Genomic DNA, 27,885 nt, shown 5'->3' with positions numbered 1-27,885 from the left:
GGAGAGGGGGGGAGGCAGGTGGAGGGCAGGCGCGCTGAGAGGCGCGCCGATGTGATGAGTCATGCGAAGGCAGCCAGACGCGTAGGTTCCTCACAGGAACCCGAAGGAAACCTGAGAGCACATTCCCTATTACCTAATCTCTGCCTCAGGATTTCCCTGCGCTCATCGTTTCCGGCGCCGGTGTCGCCTCCGCGGGTTCCCGCTGGCTGCCAGGACGCCGGGCCGGAGGGTAAGCGGGGCCGGGGCCGGGGGCGGCTCGGCCCGGCCTCACCTCGCGGTGTGGGGGCACGGCTGCCCCGGGCTGGCTGCCAGGCGGAGGCTCTGAAGAGTGGTTTTGAAATCAGGAGTGGGTTAGCGCGAGGGAAACTGGCGATTAAACATAACCGCGTTTCAGCAAAAAAAAAACCCTCCTCTCTGGAAAGCCTGCGGTGTGGCGTGTGCGGCCGAGGTTGACCCGGCCGCGGCGGTGGGGCTGTGAGCCCCCAGCTCCTCCACCCGCCTTTCGACATACTCCCCCCTCTTCCCGGGAAGGGCAGCTTTGGGGTCATATTTACCCATTTCCAGCGCTTAGCAGCAAAACTCGTGACGCTGATTTACGTCCGAGATCGGCGTACGAGCAGCCGTATGGATTCGTAAACGATGCGTTACGTGGTATCTACACATTCGATGCTCTGGCAGAGGAGCGTTCGTAAGTAGCCGAAGATGTCACACCGAATGGAACTTAGAAGTTACAGCCAGTCAGTGGGAGACAAACTGTAGTTGATATTCCAGTGCTGTCTAATAAATAAATGTCTTTCATTTGTGAAAGGCGTTTTGGCTTGGTTTATTCATTGCGGCTGAAGAGCTCTTTTCGGAGCTATCGGGACCATAAATACCAACAATGAACAGGTGTAATTGCCACACATTTAAAATAGCTTGTACACCTGTGAGGGAACGGTATCCTTAATGTCAGATATGCCTTGAAAAATGGCCAAATCGCAAGCCTCGTGCAAAAATATTCTCAAATGTTAATGGATTGTAACAAGGACAGTAGCTTGCTGAAACCTGTTGTTCTCTGCATTGTAGTAATTACCTCTCCGTGTCAGGTGCTGCTGTAAATCTGTCTTCTGTTTGGTGAATTGTTATTTCGGAGCCAAACTAATTTTAGAATATTTCCGGCAACTGCATTGACTGATCATATTGCAATCTTGTGAATATGTAAAAGCCCTGAGAGTTAAAAATGTGGTTGTCACAGTTAGTCTTAGTCTTTCACAGCCAAAAGCTATTAAAGCGACAGAAAATTGCATAGCTTCTCCTGAAAGAATATCTCTAAGTACTTTTTTTTTAATATACCATTTATATATTTTCACTTTAACGTTCATTTATTTAGGAATGCCAGGTGGGTTTGAGAGGTAAATAACATTGCAGTTCTTTTCGAAGGGATAGCCCACAGTTGCAGCTGATGATGTCATTGCTGGATTTTGTTTGTTGGGTTTTTTTTTAGGTTTGTGTGGACTGCATCATCAGTGAGTCACAAGCCTCAAGAGAATGCATATCCATGCAAGTATCAAAAAAGCAGTTTTAAGTTCATGATTAGTTATTTTTCACTAGTAATTCAGAGGCAGTTGGAGTTTCTAAGAAACTATAATCCAGATAATCTTAGGGTAATATCTCAATTCTAAAAATTCCTATTATAACACAATATCTTAGGGAAGTAACAGTTAACTCAACAAGATGTATGATTAGATTCATGTTGTATGACAAACAGCAATTAAGGCTCTCCAAGAAAAGATTCAAAAGCATTTGGATAGTCTTTTTCTTAAATTTTTGTCAATCATATCTTTTTTTTTAGTTGTTTCCAACAGCACATAAGAGTATCTGGGAGTAATACCTACCCTGTTTCATGTTGAAATGTTAGTGTTACCAGATGTCCTTGATTCATCTTGGCAGTCCCCATGTGCTTTTCATCATTTGTCTAATTGCAAAGGACACTAATTAAAATGAAATAGAGTAGAACTTTGTACTCAGGATACTTTGTCAAGTTTTGGCACTACAGTCGAGTTAGTATTGTTTTGCTTCAATATTAAATAAAGAGCTTATGGCTTTAAGCCATGCTGACATTTGTTTCCGGGAGGGAAAGGTGAAAAACCATTCTTATTAACCTGCAATGTGGAACATATGGTAGCTGTGGGTGGTATGGCTAAGTTAGGCAGCCAGGAACCTGCTATCACTTCACTATGTGGAGACAGTGGGGTGGGCAATTACCACAGAAGGTAGCCGCACTGTTACTTGCTGCTGTCCAGAAAAGGAAGCTCTAAATACAATGTATTATCAAGTAAAGCACTAATCTGCGAGAGGCGTGTTTGGTGCTATTATGAAATGTTTTTAGTATTCAGTAACTCTGGAAGCTAAATTTAGAATGCCTCAGTACGCTCTGGATTGCTGGGTAGCAGCAATATGAATGGTTCCTATGTGATGAAGCTAGGTGGATGGAATAAATGCACAATTCATAAAATTTTGAGTCTGAAATCATTGGTTTGCAACGTATTGTCAAATAGAGGATAAGACTTGTACCTGACTTGAGAAGGAAATGCAGGTGTTTGTATCCTTTCTGGCTTCATCTTGTTGCATTTAAAAAAAAAAAAAAAAAGGTTTTACAGTGTTGTTTTGGAAGAAATCTGTTTTATTTTAGCCTTAAAATGATGTCTTCCTCTTTCTCATTTTGCTGGTGAGAAATAAGCAGGATTTGAGCAGGCCTTGGGGAGGTGACCTGAATTGTATGGAGTGCAAAAAGAAGTGCTTTTTAATTTTTTGTAACCTTTGAAAGTGATTCCTGTACACTGACAAGTAGAAAACATGTAGGGACATTAAGAATGATTTGACAATATTTAATATACCTATGATATATGCTCCAATACCATACAAAAGGGTATAATGGGAAAACCCAATGGTAAGTAAATTGCCTTTCTAAAGTGATGTCTTTAAAAAGTAGGGCTTTTGCAGTAAACCAGAAGTAATTTTAGAAGCTATATTCTGTTTTCCTGGTCAGGTGAAACCACCAGAAAAGCAAAGATTTCCAAGCTTTTGGCTGTTCTCATTTTGAAGACATGTCTACTGTTGAATGTAGTGTTGTATATGAGGTAATACATGAAATGATGCTTGCAATATACTGTTAAAGAGATTAGAATTCTCTGTATGTATTAATATGATCAATATTGGTCACCTTGTGAATGTGACTGTGTTTGTTCCTTTTATAGCTCTTCAAACTCAATGAGACAATTATTGTTCAATTCACTGAAATAATTTCAGTTGGTTAAGAGTAAAGACAGCAAGAATTTGAAAGGAATACTGTGAGAAGGCTCTTGTTGACAAGCTCCAGTTAATTTTCTTAGGTTCAGTCTTTGTTCAGCTGCAGTTTTAAAAAGCACAGTAACTTCTGTTACTACAGTTTTACTGGCTCCTTTACCATAATAAGTACTGTATTAGGATGTTCTTAAATACCAAAGTCCTTATCTCTATTTCTTTCTCTTGCTCTTTTTTTTTTTTTTTTTTAAGTTTTTGAGGTCAAGTCAGCTTTTCCAGTTTAATAGTCAAAGATTATTCTGAAATGTCCACATCCACTGCAAAATACAGGGTTTCAGGCCTGACTCCCACTTCCAGCTGTCATGGAAATTTCCAATCCCATTCCAAAGGAAAATTCCATTTTCAGCCTTCCATTCAGACCCCTGTTTAGGAAGGGGGGTTCTTTGAATAGAAATAGTGAGAAACGGGATACTAGTCCATGCCTATTTAGTTATATTTGGAAATCTGTTGGAGAAAAGTATGTGGAAGTAAAACTAATGAAAAGCAGAGCCCTTCAAAATGACTGAACAGGTCTGGAACACTGTCGAAGCAGATAGAGCACAACATACCTTGTTTCCTATTAACAAAGGCAAAGATGAAGTTTGTTACATCATAAAATCTTTGACTGACTGATTGAAGTGTGGCTGTAGATTAGTGCCCGTGGGATTGCCGCAGTAAAACACAGCTGACCACATAACACTTAGTAATGTGGTCTGGATGTTGTCAAATCATGAGATCATCCTGCAGGCAGGAGCACACCAGAGTCCAGTATCTTCTTATTAAGGCTGATCCACTTCAGCAATCAGTCACTCTTCATTACCATAATTTCCTTTTACTGCTAAACGGAGATGAGGGGCACAGGCCTCCTGGATATCAGCAAACAACAGAGCTTGCTGGCAGTTTTACTGTGCCGGGCCCTTCCTCTGCACTTTCCATTTTTGCAACACATTTCATCTGAGGCTGAAGCCCCACAGTACCACACTGTGTGAATATGGCACTACTGGGATTCCTAAGCCTGAAGCTCACTTTTGCTCAGAGGAGGCGATACAAAATGGTGTACCGCTTAAATCCCATTTATACTGTGTTCCAGGGGTTTAACAGTGTGTGCGTATTCTGCCCTTTTGGGGTGGAGGGTGAAGTTCATCCTAAAATGAGAGCAAAATTTAAGGCAGGTGCCTAGTGGGATTTAAAAAAAATTATATTGGTTCTTTCGCAGACTTACTTTAAATGACTTGTTCATCATCTCACTGTAGATTAGATTCCTGATTCTGTGATATCCTGCTCCAGTCACAAGACCTTGAATTTTACAGTCACCTACTTAGAAATATCTCTAAAAAAAAAAAAAAACAAAACCCAAATCAAAAAATCAGTCACTTACATGAATACCAGAAACCAGCCACTGTTGTGTCCAGACCCTGGCCATTATTATTGTTAATATATGTGCTATAGGCATACAGATAAAATAGCATGGTAGGATTCACAGACTTTAAAGTGTGTATGCAGCTGATGCTAACTTCTTTGAACAGTCTTAAATTCTATGATTTAGCCACATAAGTTTGTGTTAATTATACAAAATAATGAATGAATAAATGACTTTGAAAGAGATACATTTATGTGATGTATTCCATAACTTTTACATTCCAATGTGTAGTAAGCTTATGTGGTAAAAAAAGGTGTTACAAATTATGTTACAATCTCATATTGACACGCTATACTTCATAGGCATAATTTTCATGCTAAGGAGACAACTTGTTCTTTACTGCAAAACTTTTTATTTTAGCAACATATACAATACAAAAAGAATCACTAAGTAGTTGTAACTGTGTTGCTAAAATTGCAGTGGTTTACACTAAATAAATTAGAGCATTAGAAGTATATGTCATAAATTCAGAACTCAGAAATAATGCAATGTGAGAGGCCAAGCTGAGCAAGTATTCAAACAGCATGTTTGGAGGTTTTGAGAAAAGCATCCAGATCCAATTAGAACCATTTATTGAGGGCTGTAGAGTTTCCTTTTTACTTTCCTACATACATTGCTGGCTATTTTATATTTTACACATTCCCCCTTCTCATTGTTTGAAAATGAAATGTGATTATTTTTTTTTTTTTAATATCCTGATGCTTCTCTGGCTCCATTTAAATCAATGGCAAGTAATTCTTGTAATAAAATGAACAGTATTAGCTATGATTCTTGGATAATGACTTAGTAAAATACATACTTTTCTATGCATCCTTTCAGCATATAAGCTAACATTTTTACTGCTTGTATAGTGATTGAACTACTGCTTTTAATACCATTTATTATTTCTATAGATATAGTTAAAACTGTGTAGAACTTCACTCTCTAATAAATAGATAAGTGCATATTGTATGAATATTTCTTGCTTGTAGGAAGCAAGACAGTAGTTTACAGTTTAACAGTGGGTGCATTTGCGAGTGAAATTCAGTACTGGGAAAGGGGCCAGTTCCCAGTGACTTCATTCTTCAGCATAGAACACTAATGCAGAAATCTCGCACTAGCCAAGGGAAGCCAACTCTCCTGACCCTAATCATCCAAAATGACTCTATGGCTAGAAGCCACAAGACGCTGAGTACGCAGCCTGGGGAGCCGGGGCGAGGGGAAGCCCGGGAGCAGGTAGCAGCTGGCGCTGGTTCCTTGAGTCGAGGGGAGGACTGGTGCGGAGGAGGGCTGGGCAGGCTGCTCGGCGGCCCTAAGACACTGCCAGCTCCGACAGCCGGTGGCTCGCGTTCCCCTACAGCCAGGCTCCTGCGTGCGTACTCTCAGCAAGGCTGTTGCGCTTGAACTGGTTTGGGAACCGCAGGTTAACTTCCCTGGTTCTCATCCTGTAAAAAGAAGTATTATGTCCCTTATGCACTCTGTTGTAATGTTTGTGTTACTGCAATGTAAGTGCTCTGTTTATTCAATTTCCCTCAAGGTACTCTGTCTTAGGACAAGAAAGCATCAAACCAGACTTCAAAACTTAATCAAATACATTTCATATAGAATTGGCATGTGTTAAAACAGTATAATACAGCTTAATGTGCCTTTCTAAATAATTATGATCCTGAGCACGGTAAAGACAATCTCTTCTGAGAAGCTGGAACACAATGACTTGTCCTTCCAACTCACATATCTTCTTTTGTTCAGAAAAAGGGTGGAGTTAAAAAGGCAGGCAGTAGGGATTTCACCTTTGTCATTAATCCATGAAATACCTTAGAATAAATCTGATTCTAAGTCTAGTCCCCCCCAAAATAAATAAAGGAACAGTAACTGAAATTCAGCAGAAAAATAGGTATTCTATTTTAAATGTACTTTTCTCAGCACTGTATTCAATGTTCAGGTTAGCAGCTGAATCTCCTTCCACATTAGACAACCAGTTTGTAATTAACTTCAATACGAGACTGATTGCATAACTTGAACCTTGGCTACACCTTCTTACCTTCAGTTAAGCTGTTTCTTCTTTGTGTTTTCTTAAATTTATTCTAGTTGGAAGCTAGTTGGTTTCTCAGTGTTTCATAATGGAAAAGGTGCAGAACACATAAAATCAGGAAGAAATAAATTGTTATTTTCCCTGTCCAAACTAAAGAGTTTCAAAGCAGGATTCTGGGCTTGAGAAGAAGTATGCTGTGACCACAATGTTTTCCTGTTGCCAAGCCCTGTGGTAGACACTGTATTCTTGTTGTGGTGACGAAGTAGGTTCCTACACCACAAGTAAATGTCGTCCCTACAAAATGGAATAATTCTAAAATCAGCATGATAGTTAAAGCTCTTGGCTTTCAGAAAACTGGGACGTAAGCAGCAAATCAAACAACCCGTTCTGTTTTTGATTCAGTGCTGCGATGTTGGCTAGTTAGAATCTTACTTTCTGTGCAGTCACAAAATTCTCATGCCACTCACTGTTGTGCACTGATGCTGTGAAATGCAAGAGAATTCCAGGCACATGTAAGAAAATATCAACTTGCCATGGAAGATTTATTGGCGAGGCAACGGTCAAGTTCTTTCTTTATATGCAATTCTAAGCCTGGAACAGCTTCCTTGTCTCCAGCAGATGAGAACGAAATCTGGCTCATTTAATCTAATTTTGTCTCCGCCAACAGATCCTTCTCTCTAGTTCTGGTCTGCAGAGCTGATTTTTGTAATAGCTTCAATATGAAAAAAAAAAAATTTAAAAATCTCAGCATAGAGAGCCTCCAATGTTTCCTCTGGACATTTTGTAACTCCCACTGTTAACCAGTAACTACACAATTTTTTTTATTTTGATAATGACGCCTGGAATACTGGAAGATCTAACATTTACTCAGACAAAACGATTTATTGTGGTATAACAGGATCAGCATCTCAGCTGGGGCTTCTGGATGCTACTCTACTACAAACAAAATAAAAACACACAGTTAGTTGAAATTAGTAATATATTGGAGACATGTCCTTACTCTCCTCACACATGGAAGAACGTGTTGAGGATATTAAATCAGAACACAATAAATTGAGAGAAATGGATTTTTCCATAAATATCAAACACGTTAGACAGCAGCTATCACTGGTAACCAGCAGTGCTTCTTAAAATATTGCTACAACATTCTTAATGGATGGTTTTCCTTCTGGCTACGTAGGCATGTGTACCGTGCTAGCTCCCCCCTTCTCTTGCACTGCAATATGTAGGAAGCTATTATTCCCAAATGGAGCATTTGCTTGCTGACATCACATGCGGTAGGATCCTTTTGTTTGCCTGTGTCTCCTGCATTGAAATGTTTGTCTGAGTCACAAATCCCGCTGCCTTTCTTCCTCTATGTCATGCTTGTTTGAGAGCTTCTCCCTGACTCACAGTTTTTAAATTTTGACATAGCCCAGTTTGCTGCATGGCAATTGAATATTTTTCCTTTTAGTATTTTATTATGCCATTTATTTCTAAAGGCTACAATGATCCAAACATCACTGCCACTTTTTTTGCAGCTTTTTGAATAGAGAGGTTTTGTGACTCAGATTCAGCACTGAATTTTGTTTCAAGGCAAAGTCAGTTTAGTGTTACTAAATTCAAAATTAATGATAGTGACTCCCACAACTTGAATTCTCCATTTAGCCTGCTGGCTGAGCTTCCTCAGCTACAACATCAAGCACTATGCCAGAAAGGGGTCGTATGCGTGCACGTGTACTGACAAACACTTCTCATAATTGAAGTAATTACTGTTTTGCACTGCAGTACCTCCTCTTCTAATAATATTATTGATTTGTTTTCTCTTAATAAAAAGAGGACAAAACCCCGCTGTATTTTCAGTGTACATTCATTCTTTCACTTGGTTTAGATTCTGGAGCTGCTAATATATTGCTGGCATCATAAGAAGACTGACTTTCCTCTTTATTAAAGCCACGAACAAAACAGATCCCCATAACAGAAGCTCCATTCTGAATGCTTTGGTAAAAAAAGAACATGGAAGTTAAGGGCTATGCAGCAGTTTGGTTCAAGCTTGAGTGATGGTAAAATATTCTTTCTTACTAAGATAGGAACATAAAATTACCATGCTGGATTAAATCTTTTGTCCTTCAGATCTAGTCTTTCATCTCTACTGTTACCACTACAAGATAAATGAGAAGGTCAAAACAGTGCTTTGATTGTCCTTGATCAAGGACTTTGCAGCAGGTAAGGGCTAATGCCCCAATCTGGCACTGCATTTAGGCATGTATTTATCTTAAAGCATCCATCAGCAGCTCCACTGCCTTCTGCCCTGGTCTGAGGCATGTAAGCAGATTGCTGCATGAAACCTTGTTAAATTCAGATACACAAAACCCCAGATGAGTGATTGAGACCTGTGTCATTAAATGTATCGCATTAGATGCTTGCATTTTATTGGTTTTCTAGCCAGAGTAAGAGAGTTGTAGTCTCCATCTCCCCCCCAAAAGCTGAAGCCTCTTGTTATAGAAAACATAGATTTTTATTATAAAAGTAAAATTATGCCATACACAAAGGAATTTCCTGCAACAAAAATGTGCATATTGCAGTCTTAATGTTAAAATAATGTCCAGAGCAGGAATTTAAGTTAGAGTCTCTCAGGCTACCTTTGGTTGCACGTTCACTATGCAACTGTTCCCACGTAGCACAAATTTTTTAACATTCAACTTTTGAATCGCTATTACTTTTCCTCTTCTCTCCGTGGCCGTTTGCGAGGGTTCATTTCAGTATCTTCTGCATTTTGAGTGACAGCTGGAGGCTGCACATCTCGGAAGCCATGAGACTGTAACATATAAGCAAAATCATGTGATAACACTTCTATGGATATAAAGCATGAGTAACTAGTTCCCAGAAGATCAGAATAAGGTATGATGCTGTCATTTATTTTAGATGAGCGGCCACAGAACGTTTATAGACCAGGCTAAGCTCAGAACGGCAAGCTTTTCGACACACATGCCAACTAATAACTGTCTCTTCATTTTCTTTTTAAAGATATTTTATTTTCATCAACCAGGCTATCATTTTCATTTTACCACTAATAACCCCTATGGCTACAAAGCACTGCTTCTCTGTAAATTAACTTATGTTGCCTATTTAAATAAATTAAAAGCCAAATCCTTCAGCCCTTATTCAAGCTCCCACAGAAGCAAGGAGATGACTGGATTAATTGCCTCAGTCATTTTCAGAAACAAAACTGTGAATTTCTAAAACCTAGGATATTTTTGTTTCATGTATCTACTTAATGAACTGAAAACATCAATGAGACATTGTAAGAGAACAGCATATCTGAATCAGTCTCTAGACTGCGAAGACTGTCCCAGCATAGTAATTTATGGGACACAAAGGGATGAGATCCTTTAACTGCCAAAAACTAAATGTAGAAGTGAAAACTAGATGCAGCTACTCAGGAGAGAGCTTAAAGTGATCTATTTGGCTTAGTACCATTCGTATTTTCTGTTACTGTAGCTCACAATTTAATGGTTTTAAAAGATTTTAAAATACGAAAGATCTGGAAAATCAGTTAGTTAAACATGTCATCAATGCAGATGGAGATACTGAGATGTTATGTGAAGCCTGCAACTGTCTTCCCATCTCCAGACAAATGCTGTGCAGGGAGCACTGCTGACAGCTCAGTGAAGGTGCACTGCAGTGCAGACTTAGACAGGAAAAGGGGTTAATCAGAAAAAGAAATTGCTTTGGGGATCCTAAATGCTCAGGTAGAGACAACGGGGGTCAGAGCATTTCAGGAAAGCTGACATTTTAGGTTGGTGCAGTGTGAAAAAGCAGGTAGAATTACTATCAGACATATGACTTTTCTAAAATGCCAGCATCCCCCACACCAAGATCAATCCAAAACAAAAAACCCAATCAAGCTGCTTTGCTGAAGTCTCCCATCTCTGTATTTCTATTTCTAAATGCCTCACCTCACACAGTCTGCTATGTTTTTAAAGGAACAAACAGCAAGAGGTGCCACAAGGGCAGAATTTGTGCAGTCCCTCTGCTATTATAAGCAACTCAAGTGTTATCCTAAATAGTGTAATGGGGAATCTTCAAGTTTAGTGTTTCACTGCTGCTTGCATCTAATCTCTGCCATTTCCCTTAGGCACAAAGGTGGATCTGTAGCCAAGAATCCACTTAATCCAGCATGCTAGACTCCCAGCGAAAGCATTCCAATGGTTATAAAGGCCAGAACACGATAAAGTAGGCTGCTTAGTATGGATGTTTTGCATTTAGTTAAAGGCATGTACCTTCTGGGCACAGTGCCTTGAAAATACAAGAATTTTGTGTATATTTGTGAAGCTTGTTAGTGGTTTTTAGATGGTGAGAACGTGGCTAATGGAACCAAAGACCTACAAAGTTCAGATAGTCTATGGTAGTTTTGAATTGTTCTTTGATGTTTTCTGGTGTCTACAGACTCCATCAAGATTGACAAAGGTAGATGGCTTTATTACTTGAGCAGTATTCTCATTGCTAGTCTGGCAGACCCTCCACAGTTCAGGGAAATACTAACAATTCCTACCCAGAATATAGGTCCTGGGTCTCTATCTTTCACGATGAAATAAGCGGGTCGCATTACCTGGGAAATTTAGGTGAATCAGATGATCTACTTACTCCCTTGTGCATAAATTGATTTACACTTCTATACTCTGCATTTAAGAATGAATCCTTATCAACCTGTGAAAGAAACTCTATTTCATTTGATAAGCGTTCCACAGCTTCCACACTGGCTCAGTGGTGATTGACTTGCCAGTATGCTGGAAAGGACACAGCTGAAAAAGAGCTAGAGCTTGGTCACTAAGTTACACACTTCTCCATTGGCTTACAGGCACTGAACAGCCAGTTTGTCAATGGTATCAAAGTATCTAATTTGCATAAGCCTAAACATCTCTGAGGATCTAGGCTTGAGGAATTTATTATTTTTTAAATTATCTTTCTTTGTATGCTGGTTATACACAGATGTGCCAGGTCAGATTTGGAAACTCTGAACATGTATTTACATCTTCCAGTTTAACTACGGAGATGGGAATGAGAAATGGTAACAGCAGACTGTTACCATCAGACCTGAATTTCATTAAAGAAACAGGGATAATACATTTTTTACCTACAGAAACGATCTGCTGCAGCAGCTCAACAAGATTAAGGGAAAAAACACAGGGATAATCTTAAGTTTTAACTAATCTTTGATTAGGATGTACTCTCAACTCTATTTCAAGATTGTGTGCATTCACACAGAAGAAGAGAGCATAGCTGTTTTATAATTCATATGAAACTGAAAGGAAAAGGCAATTAAACTGTCTAAGATAAAATCCATCTGTTTGTCAGCTGGAGAGAAAGGGCTGCGCACTCACATCACATGATCCAAACAACCTTGGGATGTAGTCCCACTTACCCTTCCAGTCTTTACAGAACTATGAATATATATATATATATATATATATGCAGTATTTCTTCTGTTCAGGTGAATACATTCAGGAGTGAAAAAAAAAAATCCGATTTCTGTTCAACAGTTTGAAGATCTCATCTTATGGCAGCATTAAAATCTGCAGCAAATGCTATGGCAACGTGTTTCCATGAGGACACATAGCAAATAGTTATGGCATGTACCTATGTATCTGATATTTGAAGATATGAGTCGAGTGGTGGGTTTTTTTTAAACCTAAATACAGCTTAGACAGTATGTATCCTCATTAATATGTATCTAAGCACTCCACAAAAGAAAATAATCACAGGATTTAACTAAGGATGAATAAGGACTCCAGCCATAAGCTGGAAGTTCCTCATGTGATAGTGACAGAAAAGAAAAATCTGTATATATTGGCGGATCATAGGGTCACTAGTAGGATGGAGCTATGAAAGAGATAAATACAACCTAGGCTATATCAGGAAATGCACTTAAAGCAGAGATGTGGAAATATGTATGGCACAAAGCACTGGTGAGACCTCTGGAATACCATGTATGATTCTGGTCACCCTTGTCCTAAAAAGATAAACTCAGCTGGAACAGATGCAGAGAAGAGCCACTTGGGAAACAACAACCTACCTCACAAGGGAGAAAACAGCTTGGCTTGTTCAAGTCTCCCAAAATGAAGGCTCAGAGAGTGCACGTTTGTTCTCTGTAATTGCACTTAGGCCAAAAGTTAGTATCAAGGGCAGATAAAATAAGGAGTACTAGCACAAGAACAGATGGGGACAGGCTGCCTGTAAATTTGATCTGGAAATCAGAATGTCTTAACTCTAAGAGGACTAACACGCTGGGTCATTTTTTCTAAAGAGGAAAGGTACAAAATATTCATAAACCTGGAGACATCCCAGTATTACTCGTTATTTTCAGAAGGCAACTGAAAGGCAACACTAAGAAAGCAAACATCATTCTCAGATTTGTCTATGTGTCTGAAAGCTCCTTTACAGCTAAAAATTTGCTCCCATCTCTCTATCTCCATCCCAAAAGAAATACTAACTGTAATGTGATATGGTATGGTTGACTCCTTCTGACTTGGTGATTTGTACAACGTCGCCAACCTGGTTAAACAAAAAACAGATAATTATGATTAGTGAATACAATAATAAAAATTCCAAGTAACCAAATGACCAGACCCAGGTTTTCCCATAATCACGGAGTAGGTGACCAGTGGAATTCTTATGTATGTATTTTCATTTAGGTCATTTACACTGTCGATGCCAAATTCCCATCCTTACATGACCTGTCAGCTCAAATACAATGTACACCTACTAAAAAGAGTGAATGATTAATTAGCCTTGTTTCATCACAGTATTTGATCACATTTTTTGAGCAATATTCACTATGAATTAATTCCAAATGCCACTTTCTTAAAACGCAAACAGAACTGGTTTTGAGCACAACTCTTTCCTACTCCATTAAGCAATCATTTGTTCATTGACCTCTCAAAGTTGGGAGATACCCTCAAGAATTCAAATACTTCTAGGGATTTTTTTTCTAGAGATTTCACAAGCCTGTCAATATAACCTAGTGGATGGAGAATGAGAATAAGATGTTCTATTTCTAAGCCTGACCTTGCCACTGACATACAGCATAACCTTGAGAAAATAGTTTCTCTTGTATTTCTCCTCTAACACTTGCTTGATTTTGTGCATTTAGGCTCTAAGCAATGCAACTTGATTTGTGCTTATACAGCACCTAGCCCAATAATATGCTTGCATACTATAGATAGAACAGTGCAAAGCAGCTCAAAAGCAAGGGATTTTTCAACTGGTCCCAGCGCTGCTAGTCTGCACCATGCCCACCTTCCCAAAATTTACACTTATGTAAAGCAAAAGTATTCTGCTCCTTGTATCAAGACACCCTGCCAAAGATCCTGTTAATTATTTTTGGGGTTTTTTTCCTCCCTGAGGTGCCATGCTATTAGAGAGCACGTAATTACAGCCTGAGGAACACTGCCACTTCATATTAGCTACACAGGGAATTCCTCGGAACATTTAAGTGGTGGGTTATACTTTACAAAATAGCCTAAATCTGAAGTTGCAGAAGCCATGCTTTTACAAGTGCTCAGCTAGAGCTCTGCTGTGTGCCTCCAACTCAATGGGATCTTTCCTCGCAGCAATGAGAACCCTTATAATTAAGCTCTGACATTTTCAGTAGTAGAGAGAAAGGAGACAGGTATCATATTTGGCCAAAGCACAATTTAAAAAAAAAAAAAAAAAAAAAAAAAGGCAAATGGATTTTCAAATGGTCATCTTTGTAGGTAGTTCGTGTAAAAATGCAACAGAATCTAGCTATTTCTGCTTTTTACAGACAGGCAGTTGTAATCAGAATTGCTATGCTTCTGCAGGCCCTGTTCCATATTACCTGCATATTTAGAACAGTAAATAAAACATGTTTCTCTATCTTTGGCTTGCTTTCTGGAACCTGTATCTACAACCTTCCTAGCTGTGTTGCAGAAGAAAAAAGCTCTTTACTTTTGATATATAAAATGAACTTTTGTTCACTCTGCAATCATTATGTTGATGCAACTTCTGTCTTATAAAGGCAGTGATGTTAATTTAATTCCAAATTAAACAGCCTGCTGTAATCATTCTGCATTGCCTTCAAACTCAGAATTCAAAAAACAAAACTCCACAAGAAAGTGTCGCTGCATTCCTCTTTCAAGTTTAACAAGCAAAACTATGCACAACAACATTCCAGTAGCATTTTTGTTCGCTGTTTGCAGAAGATTAGGGAATTGAAGCAAGGCTTCTTAATCTCAAGTTGCTGCATTGTGATACTATATACAAGACAAATTTAACTGACCAGGAAAGAGAAGTGAGCTTGCAATACAGTGAAGAGGGGGAAAAAGAACCAGGAAACAGCAAAGATCTCATTGCAACAGACAGAACTTCATACTGTTTTTAGAAGGGTCATCCTCATTCCTTCGGGCTTGTAAAATCATCCTCCATAGGTCAGTTCTGCATTGGGAGCAAACACAGCTCTTTTTTTACCTCTCTGCAGGTCACTGTAACTTGGTATCTGCATAGCTGTCCAGTTTTGCAGAACCATCCTGCTGCATTCAAAAGCAGAAAGGTCCAATGGCTGCCACTGAGGCTCAGGGGTCAGTAAGACTCAGGGTCTGACCTCCTGAGAGTCACTATTTAGGTGGAAAGCCTTCTCTGGCATCTTTGGCTTTGTACTGACCAGGCCCTAAAAGGCTGAAGCCAAGAAATTCTACTCCCTGTTTACAAAATGCAGATAGTAAAAAAAAAAAAAAAAAAATTTTACTTAGCCACCAGATCCTAAATTCTTGTGTCTGAGCAGCTGACATTAGGTTGTTATATTTTGATGAGACATGGCATCTTGTCAGAAAGTACAGCACTGCAGCAAGCTGACCATGGTGAGAGGAGAAGCATGACAGTTCAGCCCACACTGTCTTAGGCTGAACTAGAAAGCTCTTCTTGAGCCTCAGTAGCCTGGGACATGGCAGACCAAGGCAAGAAGTCAAATTCAAATCCCTGCTTGGCCACTAGGGCCAGTCTGACAAAGATTCTCAAATGTCACACTTGTCAGTATTATTATGTACCTTACTGGCCTACATTTTCACTTACCTCTGACTGTTGTCCCAGTGAAAGATTAAACGGACAGTAGCAGCATGTCCCCAGCTTTCTCCTGGGTGACACAAAATGACAGGCTATTTTATTTATCTCCTACAACAGCAGCAGCATCAGTAAACTGGACTGAAATCAGACCAGTCTTCCAAAAAAACCCCACAATTAAAACACATATACCTTTCATGCAGTAATGAATCACATCTTTTTCATATGTGCAAGGATTTCACAACTAGTTTATCAAATATACTGAGACAAGGAATAACCTCTGTCCTCAGAGTGTGTTTTATGGAAAGCTTGATGCAATATTCCATATTTGTATAAAGGTTTTATATATACACCTAATAAAGGACAGGCACTAGACAAATCTTGAAAACAGAGGCAGCATGAAGAAAAGATTTTTGTAATTACTACTGAAGAAGTCTAGTGAGTATGCCTAAAACCTACTTCAAAATTGTGATATTCTGTCTCTCAGGCATAATTATGAGCAAACATCACTCCCTTAGGGATACAAGCTTTGGGAGAAAGTCAATGATTATTAAAGTATTAAGGGCCCCCGAAGCAGTCTTCTGCTTCTGACAGCAAAATGCAAAAGAACACAAGCAAAAGCAAGGGGTGGGGGGGCATGGTGGAAAGAGAGAAGGAAGTTTGGATTGTTATGCTATTTCAGGGGAAACAGTCCTACTGTTTCAGTTCACACCTGACCACAAGCTCAGTCAATTTATAGACAGTTTTATTGGGTGTTTTCCTCTGTTTATCCCAGGAGACAGCCAGTAGTCCAAAGATGGATTGAATTTTAAAACAGTCATTTTGGTTAAGTGTTGCAAGCCTCTCCTATTCACCTGCACAGAGCCCTGTAAATTCTGAATCACTTGGTCTCCATCATGTCACCAGCCCTACATGCCCCATGTGCTCTGGTATTCGTTATACCATAGAGAAGAAAAAAAATGATGATTCAGCTGTAATGAAGACCTAGACTCTCTAGGCATTTTGCCATCTTGCTCCACTGTATCTAAGTTGAGATTAAAGATTTTGACTATCAGATACAGTTCCAAGTCAGAGATCAAAACACATTTTACAACGGGTACACATTCCACACCAGAATTTTTCCAACTGTATCAAATATGAGAGAAAAATGCTACTGTAAAATGAGATATTTCTGAGTTAAACTGGCTGTAGATTAATATTTGACCTCCTTTCTAAATATATCCAGTAGAAATGTCTAGGAACACCCAGCTTAGCTATCACTAGTGGGAAAGAAAGCTGTCCCCTTCATAAAGCTCTTGACTTAATACGTTGCAGCATCTGTGCTTTCCTGCCCGCCCCCCCCGCCCCCATAATTAAGAACTTCCCTTCTGCTAGGAAGCTGAATAAGAATTTAGAGATTAATGCTCTTGTGGAATCTTAGAAAAGGCTGTTTCTAAGGCTTACCAGTCAATGGAGAAAAAACCTATTTAGGGGAGCAATAGGATTGATTTTACTTGGGGTTTTGCTACTGACCCCTCCCTCAACAGTTCCTTTGGCTACAACCAGCCATGGAGGAGTAAGAGGTTCTTTAGCCTTTACGAAGAGACTGTTGAAATAGCATCCCTTCAGAGTGGGTCGTAAAAATCACCTTGTTATCCACCAGCTCAATACTTGCACCAAGTCTATGGAATAAATTCACATAAAAATGAAAACAGCTTTGTACCATTCCAAAATGCTCAACCTGAGATACTGCCGTTTAGGATGAGGGGAATATCTCTTAGCTTAAATATTTTACCAACTGGTACAAAGTTTCTCTCTTTTGCAAGAGTACACACTGCTCAGTTTAATAATACTATGTGGTTACACACGCATTCTGGTGGAAGTCACAATCAGTTTAAGGTCAATATGAGGTTATGTCAAATTAAATGTTTGTAAAAGAAAATATGTGCAAGACAATACATGGTATCTTTGAATTATAAACTCCTCTGAATGTCTTCACGTTCTTTACTGTCCCTATCACTCAATAAACACAACAGCTCTCAAACAACACTGGCTATTGAAAAAAGACAGAATCTATTAGCTTTAATTGAGTCTGTAGCCAGAAAGGCTGCCAAAAATAATATATCAGAGAGCAAGAGGCAAAAATGACAAAAAGGGTCAGATACTGGAAGCTGGGTCTTTATCTGCAAGCACAGCTCAAAATTCGACATTCTTCACATTCTCGAAGGAAATGGTCTGCATTTGTTCATTTTATCTCACATCTGTGCCAAATGGTTCAATGCCCGTACAGACACTGAGAACATCTTTGCCTTTGTACTGTCCCCTTCTTCTCCCTCCCCTCCAGAACAAGGGAATCATTACTTAGTTCACAGAAACTGAAGCTGTGGACAGAGAATTTGTGCCCTTTAAGTGCATCGTAAAATAATACAAAGTTACAACCTGAAATAAGATTTAAATGCTGAGCTTTTTCTTAATTTGCCAAAATCTCTACTTCAGAAGAACTGTTCTATTTTCCCCTGTGACCGACCGCAGCAGAAGAGTCTATATGAGGTACTCTGCTTATTACAGGGTAAAATGGAGCAGCCTGTAAAAGACACTTAAAGTCACTATGGGCAGGCTGTAGCTGAGGTTCCCACATAGAACCTCCCTCTACATCACAACTGTAGAGAGCAATGGGTAGAAAGTTCCAGCTATGCAGCAAATATGAAATGCCTTTGCAAATAGTTAATGGAATGTGTTCAAGTGTAATGGCAAAATAAACAATTTAAACTGTTTTGGAGAGGCAGTGAATGATTCTCAGGGAATTTAGGGAATTGCAGCATAGTTTGAGGTGTGCAACTATTAAGCTGTGTTCTTACGTTAGTACTTTAACCTGTTCATTGCCACATTCCTGCTAGAGGTTTACTGCCCCCAGATCCATCCCTACATTTTTTGCATGATCATTCACCAGCCAATTTCAGTCTACATTACCTGATTTATCAGAGGTTTACTTATTATTTAAATAGCTCAAGCTTACCTGGCCTACTTTTGGCAGAAATGGATTGGGAGACAATCACATAAACAGCTCAGCCAGCACATGGGATGCAGCAGTGACCTCCAGCAGGGGTAGTGGCCTCCTTAGCTGACACAGCTGCAGCTGGAATAGAGGTAATTCCACAGCCTAAGATCCTCAGGGGAAGGCTGCAATACATGAGCTGCATGTCTAAAAACCTAGTTACTCAGAGACTTCTTAGTACCTAGTGCTTCCCGTAAAGGGTGATTTATTATATATTATATATTTATTTATATATTAAGGAATACTGATAGATCTACTATCAAGTTTAATATTAAAATTTTTGGTTTAAAAAGGAAACAAAAAAAAATCCAGCAACACTCTCAATGTGTGACTTCCTTCAATCTGAAAACATCATGACTTTTAAAAAAGAAAGTCAAGTTATATATGTGAAGATTAACTCAGTTTTCAACTCACAAGCTAAATACCTACCTAAAGCAGGTACCAATGTGGACTGGTTTTGTCCAATCCTTGTTGTCATTTGGTTTGTCAGAACTACCTACAAGAGGAAACAGAAGCAAACAAACAAGAAAATGCCCAGAAAAGCAGCATACTGGTGGGTGGGAAGAGAGGGGGTTTTCAAAAAGCTTTTACCAATAAAGTAGTTACTCAAGCAAAACTCTTGCCAACTGTAATGAAACTTCTGTGTTAACAAGAAGAAACTGTAAAGGTGCCTCACCTTTTCTCAATAGCCAAAACAAAATAAGAGAACCCTGCAAAATGTATTTTCAGTTTGCATGGAAGGTAGATTTCTATCATTCAAGACTTTAAAGAAACCTAAATTTCTCCCCTCCCAAAGGATGCAAACCCTACACAACTTGTATATTCCACCATATTTGTACTAAATACTGTTTGGATCTGTATTTAGATGGACATGATTTGCACTAGCCCTCTACAAAGAGATAGCTTTCAGTCGCTGGCATAAATGAACTCGGTGCTGCTCAAAACATGCATAAGCCTAGTGATTAACAGAATTTCTGCAGCTTGTAGTCTAAAAATGCGCAAGTGGGTACAATACAAAGCAGAATGAAAGTGAACAGACAGAGCGGGGGAGTGTTTTCGCAGCACGAATCACTCGTAGGAGGTTCACAGACAGTCTAGGTTAGATCCCTGGTAGAAGTGGGGGTGGCTGAGACAGAAAAGAGCCAGGAATATTAATTGCAAAGTTCATTAAAAATGAAAAATAAAAAATTGTACCTATCTTAAACCCTAGGGGTTTTCATTGTTTGACGTGCTTATATGCTTCTTGCTTCAACAGTTAGAAAAGTGTGCTAGAGCAAGCAATTCCACTGAGCACACACCAAAGCATTTACATAGCTGAAAGCCCCAAGCCATATATTGTGTATTTTAGAGAAGTAATTCATATATGGATGATAACAGCCCCCAATTGGCTCCCCATCACACTGCTGGAGAAGGGCTGGTCTGGGCATCCTAGCACAACCCACCGAGTTCAGCTTTAGAAACTAAAGGAACTTCTTACCATATTAGAGCATTCAGACTGCCCAGCTTTGCTGCCTGACAAGCCATCTCTGGCACGCAAGCTGAATTTAGACTGCTTGCAAGCTACAGGGAACTAAGTCAAAAACTAACAAGAGGGCCACTCTGAACTAAATTATTTCTGAAGCTCTGCAATTGAACTTCTTTAGCACATGTTTATTTAGCAAGCGTTTGCACTAAACTGCTCACTTGTTCAATAGCAATAAGTTATATGTTTCCCTTGACCAAAGGAAAAAAAGACTGTACAATGACAACTGCTTCTGTTCAAGGTCACCAGGTACCCAATTCATGAGTGAAAGCACTCAGTAAACTGAAGGCTGTGCAAATCAAGCAGTCATATAACATTCGTCTCCCTTGGCACCCACACCAGCAGGAAGAAGCTTCATAATTCATGTCAGGGTGAGAGAGAGGGTACGCTTTCAGCAGCAAGCCCAATCACCCAACCCAGGCGGAATGCAGAGCTGTGCTCTTTCCCTTCCTGCAGCTATCAGAGGAAGCACAAGGGGAGGCTTATTTTTAGCAGTTATGAACAAAAGCCAATTGCACGAAGAGAGTTGTGGGTGACATGGTTGCAAGTCACCTGGAAACAGTTACAGGCACAAGCACCATTTTGAGACTGTGTAAGCTCTAATTCCTGAACAATGCTTTTCTGTGCTGTAAAAGACTTGCCAAAACAACTTCTGGAACAGATGTAGCTTCTGAGTGCCATCTGCTGGCTACGTGGCTGCAGATTTGCTGGCCTCCATATTGGCGTAAATGATGTAGAAACAATGCCCAGGAAGGAAGCTATGGGTTTCCATGGATGCCAGAAGAGCAAGCCAAACTAGTAGATAAAGTGGTTTTCCTCCCTAAGAACAGTTCCTCTGCTAAGACAGTAGTTTATTTTTAAATGAAGAGTGGAAAATTATGTTGGAATTGCTAAATATTCTGATGTATTTTAATGTGCGTGCTTTGTAGGTAAAAGTCACCAAAGGAGCATTCCTTGTCCAACCAAATCATTAAAGAAGATGATGTGAAACAGCATGACAAATTGATATGCTACCATTTAATTAAGATCCACAGGATGCTTTTAATGCAAATTTTACTTATTTTGGCAAGTCTAGTAATTTTCCACCTGAACAGTTTTGCCTGTGTGATCCATCTATATTTACTAACCAAACTGGCAAACACAAATGCAGAGGACATTCTTGCAGTTTTATTTTGCTATTTACAGACAATCACAAATCGCATTTGATTAATTCTTTGTAATGTATTTATTCCAAAGTAGCATCTTTTGTAATTTAAACCTGCTCCAGACTTACCGCTGATTTATGATCATGTGCTATGATGATCAGCTGTTGTGCCAGACCATTCAAAAGCCTTGTTCGAAGTGAGAGGTCCTCAAAGTCATGGCGAAAAGGAAATGCAATGCCATCAACTACCACCAGTCGGACCTAAATGCAGAAGAAAAGGAAAAACGACCACTACTATCCTACAAACAAATGACAAAAAGCAGTAAGACCTCTTTTTATATGCACTGGAATGTTTTATGTAAGGTGATGACAATCTTTTATTTCATACTCAGATGTGCATGACAGCATAACACCTATTATCTACATGTATCGGAGACAATCAGAACTCCACAAGAGTGCAGGGTAAAGAGCCTCAAGCTCCAAACACACTAGTAGTACACTTGCTAAGTGTAGTACTGCATTATGCATAGCTACTAGCTCAGACCATAGCTGCACTAGCTTAAACAAAACACTGCACTAAGCTCTTCCATTAGTTATCTCAGCACAGAGCTGCCCTTCCAACTGTTTCCAGTTTCAGAGCTCACTCACAGCTAGCTGACTTATCTCTGCAGCATCTGGTACAGAATATAAAATAACAAAGCTGGACTTAAAAGCCTTGCAGAAGAGAAGCTGGAGAAAAAAAAATAAATCATTAAACATCAGAACTGTACTTCAATCAACTCTCCACGAACACTAATTTATTTCACCTTCTCCCTCAAAAATTAAATCCAAACCAAAATTAGAATACATGCTGTCTGTAGTCACTGTTAAGATAACTCATCTGATTCTAAGGCTCATGATCTGTCTTGGAAACATGGATTTTAACAGATGCTTAAAGATATTCCAGACACTATGCAATGGAGCCGAGTATCTATCTTGCCTGAAGATGTTTGCTTTGCTGAATTATTTCTTTTGTAGCAATCATTAGCTGAAGCTAGAGCACAATGCTGCTGCTGGCTCATCACCCTCAAGACACTATATAAACATTAGTCTGGGATTTTGATTTATTCTAACTTCATTTGTTGTAGCTGTTTTGATGGCCCAAGTTTGTCTGAAATACAGAAGGGAGATGGATCGTCTTACAGCGTCTGCATGTTCAGATGTCACTCAAATCCTAGGTATCTGCAAGTTCTTGCATTAATGCACAAGATGATAAATTGGAAACAACATAAGAAAACTGATTTTCTATATTATTGATTTAGCTCATTACTGGGAAGTTGCTTTGTGACTGGAACATACAAGCCTGCAGCAAACATCACTCTGTGAAATGGCCCTGGGCCTCCAACTGGAAAAAAAAAATATCTTAATTTGAAAAAGAAGATGAAATAGTTAGAATCAAAAGAAGATATTCTTGTGTTTTCTCATTTTTCCTCCTTCCTGAGAATTCTTTTCTATGAGCCTGCACGTCTTCCTTATGCATAATTTTTTGACTTTAAGAACAATCAGTTTAACAGTATAAACATGACTCATGCTGGAAAGGAATGTATACACAGTTATGTAACTTGCCTATCAGATGAGTATGTCCAGACAGGATGCAATTTAGCTTATTTTCTCCTAGTTGCACTTGTTATAAAATAGCGAATAAGCAGACTGAAAAGTAGGCTATATATAGAAAGCTTGGTAACACATGCTTTCCCATGTCAGTTTGTCTCTAATAGACCTTAAAAAATTGGGTTTATTATGACAAGAATATTTTCTAACATAGTCTTTTTCATATAATTGGTCTTTCTCATATTATTAAAAAGATCTCAAACTAATTCATATTTCCAAATGACACTCTCTACAACTACGGCGCTCTCAAAAAACCCCTAAAACCTGGAGGTTCCCTGTGGTCCCAGTCTCACCTCCAGGTCTGCACAGAGGGATTAGACTAATTTTAATGAGAACTGGACTGCAATGAGCAATCTGTCAAGTCACTTATAGCCTGTCCAAGGAATCACCAGAAGGTCTTACGGTTCTCCTGCAACCTTCAGTATTTCAGGCTCCAGGCCAAGCACAGATAATCAGCACAGATGGTACCAGAGAACTGCAGCCCAATGTAACTGTGCTAATGAAGCCATGTACTTTCCACAAGAGCAAACACAACAGGGCACCGTTAGTACCTGGCAGAGAAAGGGAAATACCAGACTAAACTAAGCAAAAGTAAGACTCCCATCTGCACTTTCAAGAACATAACAGCTTCCAAAAATGGAAATTATGTGCAAAAGAAAATCTAACTAAACAACACTGATTTGTGCTCTGTTAGAATGAGGCACAAGTCACCTTCCCCAAATCCTGTTAGGGAGTGATCTGCTGTGCAGAATCTAGAAATCTGGAAGGGAGGTGGTGAAAATCTGCCTGACAATAGCATTTCACTAAAACACTAGGTACTAGGAAACTTTCTAGCTGTAGTCCACCCAAGAGTCAAGCTGCAGGCTCTGGTTGCTTGTAGCAACAGAAGATGTATTGGAAAAAAGGAGAAGAGTCACTTTCTGGATGCCAAAATGGTACAAGATGCTTCTGAGCCTCAGTGATCTTCTAGGACAAAAAAAAAATGGCAGTAAGCCTTTCTGAGCCCCCTGCATCATGGTCGTCACATGCACACCTGGCTCAGAGACTCTTTTGTAAAGCAGTTTTGTGATGATTCAGTGCTCATAGAAATGTAACAACATGTGGCAACATAGATCCAGCATGCTTGCCTCAAAGTGGAGATTCAGAATGATAGCAGCAGTGGTAGCAAAAGCAAATTACTCTCAAGAGTAATTGGGATGGGAATGAAAAAGCAAACAAGCAAGCAAGCTTTACATTTGTACTCTGGCATCAGCCAAAGTATTACTGCCAAGCTGATGAGGTACCAAGGTGTTACTCATGTTACTCTTACTATAAGAGATGAACATCCCTGAAAATCTTTAGTGTGAAGAGGAGCGATCTCTTCTGGTAAGTCTGCAATAACCCTTACCTTTGAATGCTCTGAAAGAAAGTCTGGGAGGAGGTAGACCTGTGCAAGAAGCTCTATGTAGTCACGGCAACGGAAGTAATATATGTGAGAAAGGATACTTTCAAGAGAGAAAGTCTCCAAAGCTTTTAGATGATCTGAGAACAAATAAATAGATGAGTAAATGAGTCAGAAGTCTGTACTAGCATATTGCTACTTTCATCATTCTACCAAACTATGCCTTCCACATATAGCAACAGCAAAAGCCCCAGAAACAGAAACAGTCAAGGTAAAAGAGTGTGGGAAACATACCTTCCATCTGGCTTGAAAGTCAAGAAGGTGGTGAGCAGATGCTATCTCAGCATTTGCACACAGATACACCGGAGCCTCCCAGGGAGTGCTCCAAAAATGAAAAATTTATTTCTGAAAAAAGAACTTTTCCAGTAAATCATTTTCAAGCCAGAACACCACCAGAGGACAACAGTGACTATTAATCATCCATTGTTTAATGTACAGGCAGTAGCTTCTGTAACATGGTGTCCTTTTACCTCTGTTCAGACAGAAGTTTGCTGCATAAAATACTCTAAGAGTAACATAAAAGTTGTGTCACTACCTCCAACACACTGATGACTTATAGAATAAAACTCTTCATTAAATGCAACCTGGCTATATTGACCTTACGAAAGAGCTGAATTCCACCTACAGTTTTACAATACGGGGTTTCAGCTGCAACACTGCTTTAAGGAATTCTGCCGTTCCTCTTCTCTTTCCCCAGCTGCTCTTCCTGTCCCTGTGTTGCAGCACGTTATCCCTCAGTTTTGCTGCAAGGGTTGTGTTTGGATTTTGCTGTAAATTCGATCATTAAAGTGCTAAAAAAAAAAAAGCCAAAAACCCCACATACCTGAAAAACCCACAAATCATCATGTAGAGAAAAAATTATTCTCAAAGTAGATCAGCTCAGTCTGCAGCATGGCTCTACATACTGACACAGTTCAGGGTATGATACATACAGGTGGAAATATAAAGGCTGGCAGCAAGAACTCCTTAAGCCAGCACTGCTGCTGAAACCCTCAAACTGTAAAACTGCAGCCTACAAGACACTCGTTTTACTCAGGTCCTAGCCTACTAGGCAGAAAGAAACGAGTTAGCAACGTACCTTCCTCTTGATGAGCTTCAGCAATAAGCTGGCAATGCTGCACACAGGCAGTTGCAATATCCACTACTCTGTCTACCATAAAACTTCCTTCAGTATCGATGAACACGGCTTCTCCAGCTACGCCCCCAAAGCATTCTGGGATCTGTACGTCTACTGCCAACTGCATACTGCCATGGGAAAGAGAAAAAAGATAAATATTTACATCACAAAGCTCTCCCCTCCCAAATCACTCCTGAAGTGACATTTCTGCTGAGAAATACATGGAACAGGAAGCAGTACAGCCATTACCATGATTATATTTATAATGCTGTAGAAGAATCAGAGATTGCAGTCATGACAACAAGAAAAAACCAAACTCTCTTCATAGTTAAACTAAACAAAGTGATTGTCAGTTGCACAAAAGTAATCTAAAAATACAATACCATAGCTGTGTTTTCCCAACACCAGGCGCTCCACAGATCTCGGTGATTTTTGTTAATTGCACACCACCTCCCAGAATACTGTCTAGCGCTGAACAAAAGGTGATGATAGAGCCCTGGGCTTGCTCTTCTTCCAGAAGTTCCAGTGCCGTGCACTTTCTGGTGATGCCTGATCCCCCAGCAGTCCTTGCTACATCCCCGGGACATTCCTGCCTCACAACCTGTAATGCTTCCAGTGCCTCTTCTTTGGAGATTCCAAGTTCTAGAAAAGTCAAAACCATGAAACACTACCTTATTTTTATGGGCAGTGATTTATTTAAAGTATGAAGAGATAATTCAACTGGTTTGACAGAACCTGATCATTCTGCAGCGCAACACAAAAATATTAATCCTTTTAGTACACCGATGCACGCAGCTTGCCAACAACTCTGGAACTAATGATGTGATTTTCAAAAGAACTTAGAGCAATGATGCCCTGTGTTCAGAATTCAGGTGACAGTAAGCTATCTGCAAATAAAAAAATCAAAACTGCTGGTCACAGACATGGATGAGATCTGGCAGAGCAATTCACCTATTCTGCACTGAATGTGCTATCATATTAATTTCATTTGAAGCAAATAAGGTCCTGTAAAAGAAGTCAGGTTGCAAAGTAGTAAGTGACAGTGGCACCTACTGATCGTACTCTGAATTCTCAGGGTATTCCAGGGCTGAGTACCTTACGTGTTATTTTTAGATTTGAAATACAGACCAAGTAACAGAGATGAGATACCTGCAAATATCTCTGTGTGTCTATCTGTATACACACACATCTGTGAGGATCTAGCTTGTTCACTTTGATCTTCAGGGCAAAACTATTACCACGTCATAGATAATAAAACTACTGATAATCAAAATTATGATACACTTCTTACAATGGCTGTGCAAATCTTATTTTAGCTTCTCGAAAAAGGTAACTTTCTGACACCATAGAAGTTCATTTTGTTTAAAGCCTGTACAGTTGGGGAAAGAAGAGGAATGAGAGGGACAGAATCCTCCGGTTGTTCTTTTTCTGTATCCCATTTACATCTACCACTCGGTGTAAGAAGGATCTTTTACCAAAATCGCCTTTTTTTTTTTTTTTTTTTTCCACTTAGGCACATGGGAAAGCCAGTAGATGTTTACTTTGCCCGTTTCTCTAGACTCACCTGAGGCCTCAGTCAGATTTCTCAGGGGAGCTGCCACTTCAGGACGGACCAAGCGCCTTCACATGCACCAACCACTCAAATCAGCGAAACCCTGCTCAAACCCCATCCTCGCTAACAAGCTACCAGGAAAAGTTCCGTGGAAGGGAAAGGGTTAGGGAAGGGCTGCGAGGGAGACCTGCCCCAAGCGGGCGGGGGGGGGGGGGGTTGCGAAAAGCGGCCTAGCGGGGACAATATCCCGTTCCCTCCTCCCCCGCCGGTACCTTTGCTGAGCCCGCAGGGGCCGGTCTCCAGCAGTTCCTGCGCCGTCTGGAAACCGGCGGCGACGAGCTTAGCCCGCAGAGCGGGGGCCAGCGGGAGGCTGCCCACCTCCCGCTGCATGATGCCGCCGCCGCCGCCGGGCCGCTCTGGGCCGCTCACAGGCCCCGCCCTCCCGCCCTCACAGGCGCGCGCCTCCCGGGCCCCGCGCCAAACTCGGCGAGGCGGGAGAGGACGAGGAGGAGGAGGCGGCGGCGGTTGCGCTCAACGCGCATGCGCGACACGCGGAGCCCGCCGGAATGGGACCGCGTGCCGCGGCCGTTGGGGTGGCGTCGGCGCTGAGGCGGGT

General features: G+C 40.1%; 1 protein-coding gene across 27 annotated transcripts; it reads right to left on the bottom strand.

Annotated features, from left to right (window-relative positions):
• Nucleotides 1-494: 494 nt before the first annotated feature.
• On the bottom strand, nt 495-27,722 carry RAD51C (RAD51 paralog C). Of its 27 annotated transcripts, none has more exons than XR_005933374.1 (12): nt 27,542-27,721; nt 26,101-26,359; nt 25,679-25,845; nt 24,547-24,680; nt 21,639-21,770; nt 19,273-19,339; nt 15,822-15,882; nt 13,226-13,286; nt 9,374-9,549; nt 6,762-7,464; nt 4,544-4,651; nt 495-1,970 (listed from the first exon to the last, which is right to left on the bottom strand). XR_005933374.1 is itself a non-coding variant. In XM_030028325.2 (9 exons), exons 1-9 carry the CDS (start codon nt 27,657-27,659, stop codon nt 9,448-9,450), a joined length of 1,101 nt encoding a protein of 366 aa, XP_029884185.1. In that variant the 5' UTR covers nt 27,660-27,721; the 3' UTR covers nt 9,234-9,447. The 27 variants fall into 27 exon arrangements, 9 of the variants coding, with proteins under 9 accessions (XP_029884185.1, XP_040982646.1, XP_029884186.1 ...); XR_005933373.1 differs by having other exon boundaries at nt 496-1,954; XR_005933366.1 differs by lacking the exon at nt 495-1,970 and adding an exon at nt 3,532-4,466.
• Nucleotides 27,723-27,885: the final 163 nt, after the last annotated feature.

The sequence above is a fragment of the Aquila chrysaetos genome, chromosome 10, assembly GCF_900496995.4.
Source record: "Aquila chrysaetos chrysaetos chromosome 10, bAquChr1.4, whole genome shotgun sequence".
NCBI lineage: Eukaryota > Metazoa > Chordata > Aves > Accipitriformes > Accipitridae > Aquila > Aquila chrysaetos.
This window is presented reverse-complemented; position numbering and strand designations above follow the sequence as displayed.